Source organism: Chaetura pelagica, unplaced genomic scaffold (assembly GCF_000747805.2).
Source record: "Chaetura pelagica isolate M959 unplaced genomic scaffold, ChaPel_1.0 scaffold185, whole genome shotgun sequence".
NCBI classification, from domain to species: domain Eukaryota; kingdom Metazoa; phylum Chordata; class Aves; order Apodiformes; family Apodidae; genus Chaetura; species Chaetura pelagica.
In genome coordinates this window covers 319,395-326,352 of record NW_009953207.1, presented here as the reverse complement: position 1 = coordinate 326,352, position 6,958 = coordinate 319,395, and the positions used below count along the sequence as shown (strand labels likewise).

The following is a 6,958-nucleotide window of genomic DNA, read 5'->3' as shown; positions in this document are numbered from 1 at the left end:
CCTACACGAGTATCTCCTGCATTTTCCTGTTTGCCTCCTCCATGTTATAAAAAAGCTAACCAAAGACCTAAAGGAGGCTGACTGGGTCGCAGGGAGGTGTACTCATCAATTAAATGTGTGACAGTGTTTTCTGTTGGATGGACTAATATGTCAAGGAGATGGGCAGGACCTCATGTTTGTGCTTTTGACAAATCAGCAAATGTTTAATCTCTGGATGTGCAACATCTCATAAATAATGCAGCAGTCACTGAACCAGGAGGGTCTCTGTCATTATAGGAGTAGAAAACAAAATGAAACTAAATCATCCTTTTTTTAAATGCATTTCTCCTTTTACACTTCTCAGCGAGACTTTATCTAGTGACAAGCTGCTTTCTCCCCCTCAACTTATGCTGAGTGCCTCAAATGTATTTAAAGGTTCATCAAGTTCTCCTTTGAAATTTATGTTCCACTGCAGTGTCTGTTTACACTGCTTTTTCCTTTCTCACCTGATTTTCCTTTACTCTTTTCTAATATGTAAATTTCCTCTCATTAGCTGGAGGGAGCCAGTGTGTTCTATGACTGAGAAGCAGTACAAGCAAGCAGCAATCTCACAGTACCTGTAAGTGAAATCTTGGCCAGGCTTCTAAGCCGTAGCTGGAGGCAGAAGGGACTGTCTCAGCCCGAGGGACCTGGGTCAGCAGCCTTCCAGTCCATGGAGATTCCTGGGACTGGAGCAGTGGTCACTGCTCTGAGAGTGGGAGGAGAAGACTGGAGCAGGAAGGCCAGCAGGACTGTCCCTTCTAAGGAAACTTTGCAAGCTTTGTCGTTGGGAAAAAATCTGTCAGGCTGTCTCAGGAGGTTTTGGAAGCCTCTTCTGCAGAGAGTTTCAGGTGTAAGTTAGAAAATAGTTTATCAGGCATGGCCTAAACCTGTAACAGGCAAACCCTGGGACACGTTCTGGTAGAGGAGCAGTCCTCTCTCTGGTAGTGGGTCTGTCCCTCTATGTTGCCTTTCATGTGCCTCTCAGAGGCAGTCTAGCTAAAACACAGAGTTGCAGGGTGTGCTGTGCCATGTCTGGTGCCCAGTCCTGGGCCAGGTGGGGGGTGCCCAGCTCTCCTGGGGTGCTGAGCCCTGCAGCAACCCGACCCCAGCCTCTGCAGGCTCTGCCCTGGCTGCTGCTGCCTCTGCAGCTGAGGGCTGTGCTTGGTGTCCTGAGCACAGGTGCTTGCTTCAGTGATGGACTGAGGATTAAGATCTCAGAAACCAGGAAAGTACTTAAGTATTTGTAAGGAAGAGGCACTAATATTTAGCTGAATATGAGTGCACTTCAGTATGGTTTAACAATTTGCTGAGCTGTGAGTTTGTAAGCTTTTCTGAATCCAGCAGAGATGAATTCTCTGACAAGCTTGACTCAGTTGTGGACTAACCATTAAAACTGTAACAGAGTTCTGTAGTTGGATCAGGTCACTGCTTTGAAGAAAACTAAAAAGAAAGTTGCCCAGGACTAGATCAGCAAGAGAACTTGTAAGTTCTATCTAAATCCCTACTGTGAATACAGAATTTTATTTTCAGTGGTAACTCAAATTTTTCATGTTTTGTTGGGGCCCCTAAACTCTGCTTCTGCTTACACTTAGAAACATGTCAGTTCTGCCAGCATCCAGAAACTTAGTATGTACTCAAACATCTAAGCCTCTGCTAAATACTTTTGTGTTCTATCTCTTTGGGTCGATGCATCGTGAGCAGATACTTGCCCCTGTAGGCTTCACACTGAAGGCAGGAGGAGCAGTTGCTCTCCAAGGGTGGCTTAGCAGAGGTGGACATCCTGTGCTGTTCATTCATTAGAATTATTGTCCAAACACTTACGGACAGGGAAAGCTGCACAAGCATGTGCAGATATTCCCAGCACTCCTGTTAGATTGTAAGTGCTGCGCCTGCTTTGCAGCTGGCACATTCACTCTGCACAACTCGGAAGGAAGGTGGAAAACCTGTGCCTGGCTCTCAAAAGCTGTTGAATCTCTCAACCCTTCTCTTGTTTCTGTACTGCACAGTCTCCAAAAGCATGTGCTTTGCTCTGAAAGTGAAGCAGAAGTGGTCAGACTTTTATAAAAGCATTGCAGGGACATATTTGGTGTTGAAAAAGGGACTTGCCTGCCTTACTGATTGAGTTCATCTGTTTGGTGTTTCTAAGAGCTCACCTGGTAATTCTGCTTGTAGCCAACTGGTAAGGATCCTTTTCATAAAGGGTTAAGAAACTTCTGAGAAACAACAAAGGAAAAGGATATTTTTATATGTCTTAGTAAATGTAAAAATTAGTAAATTTATTTTTTGGTATTTCATTTATTCTGGTTTTTGGCTGTTTTTTTTTTATTGGAAAGCATGATACTTTTTTTGTTTTAGTTAGCCAAAGTGGATATTTTTATAATTTCTTGGTTTTTTGTTGTTTTTTACAGGCTCTAGGAAGTTTTTACTTTCTTCATGAATCATTGAAAAACATCTACCAGTTTGATTTTAAAGGTAAGCAAGGGAATTAAATGTTGTTAACTTTCAATTGGCTTTATGCATCAAGGCAGCTTTTCTGTCACCATTTCTGACAGAGATGCCTAGCAGCTTCTTCCATGATATCCGTGCAATCCATTGATGACAGATGTTACTTTTCTTACCTTTTATAGGCCTCTTAGAAGAAGTCAATGGACTGGCCACAGGTTGCAAACCATTGCATTAATCATTCCCATGCAGGTGGACCTTTGGATCCATAGAGATCCCTGATGGTTTCAAACAAACTCTCAATGGCCACAAGGTTCTTTCATGTAGCTCAGATATAGGAGCAAGACCTTAAATGTCCAGCAGCGATGGTCCTTTTGCAAAGCAGCTGAGTAGATTTATGGCTTAAATTACTTGGGAGCAATGCAGGTCAGTGGGAGGTGTCATTGTTTTTAACCCACATTGATCCATCAGGTTGAAGGTCTTGCTAAATCTCAGAAGTGTAAGAGTAATGCTTGGCTATATACATTAAGTATTAGAAACATCATAGAAAATTATGGAATACTTCCTCAGGTAGAAAAGACTATATAAAATTTATGTTATTTCAGTTGAGAACTGTCTGTATATTAAATAAAAAAATCTTCTGAGCTTCATTTAGCTTATTGAGCTGAATCACATTAATACTACATCTAGCCTGCCTTTAATTTGAGACACTGTTGAAATGGTGGTAACTATGGAGTGAACTAATGGTCTTAATGATATAGATTCATTATTTTTGTTCTCAGTAGTGCCAGATTCTCTGTGCCCGTGTAATTGAGGGTGTGAGGTCTTCCTTCCCTGAAATATTTGAGCAGTAGTTGTACGTAGATAGCAGTTCAAGATAGTCACCTTCAGCCCTGCTGTCACCGTGGGTTTCAGAGGAAGGAAGGTTTTAGCTGTGATACCCTGGGCAATTTAGAGGAGATTTTATTTCTGGAAAACTCCATAGTGCTGCAGGAGCATCTAAGGAGAGGCCACATCCAATCTTTCTTCCAAACTAGAGCAGTTCTGCAAACACTAAGTGATGACAGAGGATGTTCCATATCGGATGAACTGTTTGCAAGGTGGAAATTCTGGGGAATATTGTTGTTGCTGGGGAAGGTGGTGTTCAGGGGTTACCCCGGGTGGAGAGCCTGCTGCTCTGCTGTTAGGAACTGCCCATACTTCTTGCCATGTGAGTGGCATCAGTCATATGGGAAATGGATCTGCACACCTAACTCCTGAGCCCTTTTCAAAGAAAAGACAATATTTTTTTTTGTGAGTGAGAAAATGAAAGTAAAAAGTGCAGGGCATAGATATAAAAGAAAGAGGAGGATACTTGTTCCAGAAAACAAACACTTTAAATGTTCAGTGCTTTGTTTTGCTCAGGAAAACCTTAGCAAAGCCAGATGAGGTGTGAACCGTGCACATAAAGATGTTTGGCCCAGTCATCACTTGGAACGAAAAAGCTCTTAATAAAAGTCCAAGGAAAGCAGGTGCTACACTGGATTGGTGTTGTAAGTCACCTGCCGTTCCCTTAATGTGGAGCAGAATCTGCCTCCCCATGTAGGGTTTGTGAAATATGACCCTGAAGGCTCCCATCATTCAGGGGAAACGTAAAACTTGCCTCTTCTCTCATGACTATTGACATTTTCACAGTGTGTTGAGCTCTTAAATCAGAGGAAAAATCCAAATGGTTACAAACGTTCTGTGCACAAAAATCATTATGAAATTCTGGTTCTACTCAAAAGCATGCAAAAAATAAATGTTTATATAAAATTCAATATTCCTGTAACATCACTGAGTCTTTTCAGAATTCACTGTACAGTTGGATGTGACTGAATACAGTTTTTCGAAAAATATATTGTTGCTGTTTTTCAGTTCTCAAGAAGACATGTTTGGGTTTTTGAATTAGAACAATTTTCTCCTACAGCCTTGAGCATTATTTGCCACAGCAGAGGAGGTGTTGGACTGTCTTTATGTGGTCAGAGGCCCCAAAAGTTTGCTCACAATTTAAACTCTTGCCGAGCTCTGTTCTCAAGGGGTTTGCTGGCTGGGGTGTTGGGCTGCTTTCAGTCTGCCACTGGGATTCAGAAAGCATCTCGGCTTCTCCGTGTGGGATCAGACACAGCACAGAGTGTTTTAGCTGGGGATGCAGAAGGAGGTGTGTGTCCTCCTGCCTGCCCTTCTGCCCCTTGGGTTGTTGGGTTGTTGTTGGCCAGCACATCGGGGTCTGTGTCCTGACACTGCTCATGGAAAGGGGCACGTCCCACCATGATCTACTTAGAATGATGCCACAATAGTTTATCAGGATATCTGTGTGGTCTTCTGTGGGAACCAGGTCTCAAAGTGACTGGCACATAAAGAATGGTACTTATTTTCCCCTAAGATGTAATGTATTGCTACATTACAGTAAATGCTTCCTCTGATTATATTTATCTAGACAGCTTAAAGTGACAAGTTTTTGTGTTGCTTGGTGTTTTTACCAGACACCCAGGAGAACTGGACAGCTCAGGGCTCTTGGTTAATAGTTGTCTTGGAGTGTTTATCTTTCACATTCCTAGTCAAAACTCAGTCCAGATGGGTAGCTCCAGCTTGACGGCAGCTGTGAGATAGCTGCCCACATTCCTGGGTTAGAGGAGCGTGGTAAGTTAAGGAAGTTCTTGCCTTTGGAGGTGCCAGATACATTGTCCTGACTAGGAGAGAGACCTTCTGCAAAGTGGATCCAAGAAGCAGAATCCCTTGTTCAGGAGCTGTATAGATCCACAGATGGATTGTTAGGGCTAGAGAGCTTGTGCTGTGTCTGTGAGTGATGTAACCAGTCATTAGAGACTCGGGAAGGGGACGTGCTTCACCATGAAGTCTCTTCTACAAACACAGCACCTATTCCAGCTTTAAACTCACATGTCAGCTCCCTGCTGGTAGCCAGGGATGGATGATCAGGAAGAGGTGGTGACTGCATTGTTCACAGGGCAGCAGGTATAGGATCTGAGTGGAGGGATTGCAGTTCATCTTCTGTGTATCCCCAGAGCAAGATTTTTACTTTCTTTGTTTGAAATAGTCTGATCAGGAGAACTGATGCAGGAGGCCACATATCAGTGGAGGCCATTAAAAAGCAAGACTGGTTTTTTACTCTGAGGGTTTTCAGGTGACTGCAAATAATTCAGAGTTGACTGAACTGCATGTATAAGCACAGAATGTTTCAGGAGGAAATAAGGGGAAAAAAGATGTCTGATTTTAATTTTTAACCATTTCCAGTCACTGATTAAGGAACATGCAACTGAAACGTGGCGATTTCTGTTACTGGCCTTCTTGGTTGGTGGAGGCTGACGTGGAGTCATGGGGCTGCTGGCAGAGGTGGAAACCCTTTCCAGCCGTGGACTCTGGGTTCTTCCACAGAACTTAACAACTATCCTCTCTAAGGCTCTGTTGGTGTGTGGGTGATTTTGTTGCCATTCTAAGTATTTAAATATTTACAAATATCCAGTCTTGCTCAGGATCTTGCTCAGGTCTGACAGTCTGGGACAGTAAGTTGCCCAGCAGAATAATGCACTAAGTAGAAAACTAACTTCCTCTTTTTACCAGGTTTCACATTGGTGTTTCTGAATTTGTCAACTATTCCCATTCCTGTTTCAGAACAAAACAGAGAGAAATTGCTAATTTTCCTGTTCTGGACCACTCAGTAAACTGGTTTTGGTGCAACATATTCTCTGCTACTCTCACATCCCTGAAGGAAAACATGCCATCTCTTCATATAAGAACTTTTTTTCACATTTCTTGCTTTGTCTCAGGACATTGTAGTATATAAATGACTTCACTGGATGATTTGAGGATGTCATTTATCTTCGCAAAGACAATTGTTAACTAAAAGCAGACTTAATTTTCAGAAAAGAAACTGTCTGGCTGTTTTCCCATCTCTCCTTTTTCGGGAGACATTTCAGAATACAGTGATGAGGCAGTTACAGTTAACTCTGGAGTCAGGTCAGTTAGGTTTAGAATTTAAGTAAAGAATTGTACTAATGGTAATGACAGACATCGATATAGTAGAGCAAGTCCAGCAAAGGGCCACTAAAATGTGGGAGAATCTTTCCTGTGGGATTGAGGATGAGAGATCTGGGATGACTCCAGTTCCATAACAAAAAGGCTTGGGGTTACCTCACTGGTTGGTATAAATACCTGTGGGAGGGTGCAGAGAGGAGGGAGCCAGGCTGGTGCCCTGAGAAAGGAAAAGAGGCAACAGGCACACACTGAAATACAGGAAACTCCACTTAACTGTAAGAAAAGATGTTTCTCAGTATGAGCATGGCCAGACATTGGCCTGGACAGCTTCCTGGGGAGGCTGCAGGGTCTTGTTTTTGGAGATTCTTGAACTCATTCCTGAGCCACATCCTGTAGGGACCTGCTCTGAGCAGGGGTGGACCAGAGATCTCCAGAGCTCCTGCCAGCCCGAGCCATCTCTGGTTCAGTGTGCTGGTTACTC

The 6,958-nt window shown here is 43.0% G+C and overlaps 1 protein-coding gene across 1 annotated transcript in view; it reads left to right on the top strand.

Moving 5' to 3' along the window:
- The window catches only part of INPP5A (inositol polyphosphate-5-phosphatase, 40kDa), a 198,818-nt gene that overhangs the window by 106,770 nt on the left and 85,090 nt on the right, over nucleotides 1-6,958 (top strand). Inside the window, exon 5 of the mRNA XM_009997546.1 lies at nucleotides 2,430-2,493. Coding sequence (XP_009995848.1) covers nucleotides 2,430-2,493 — 64 coding nt within the window. The remainder of the gene's footprint in view (nucleotides 1-2,429; nucleotides 2,494-6,958) is intronic.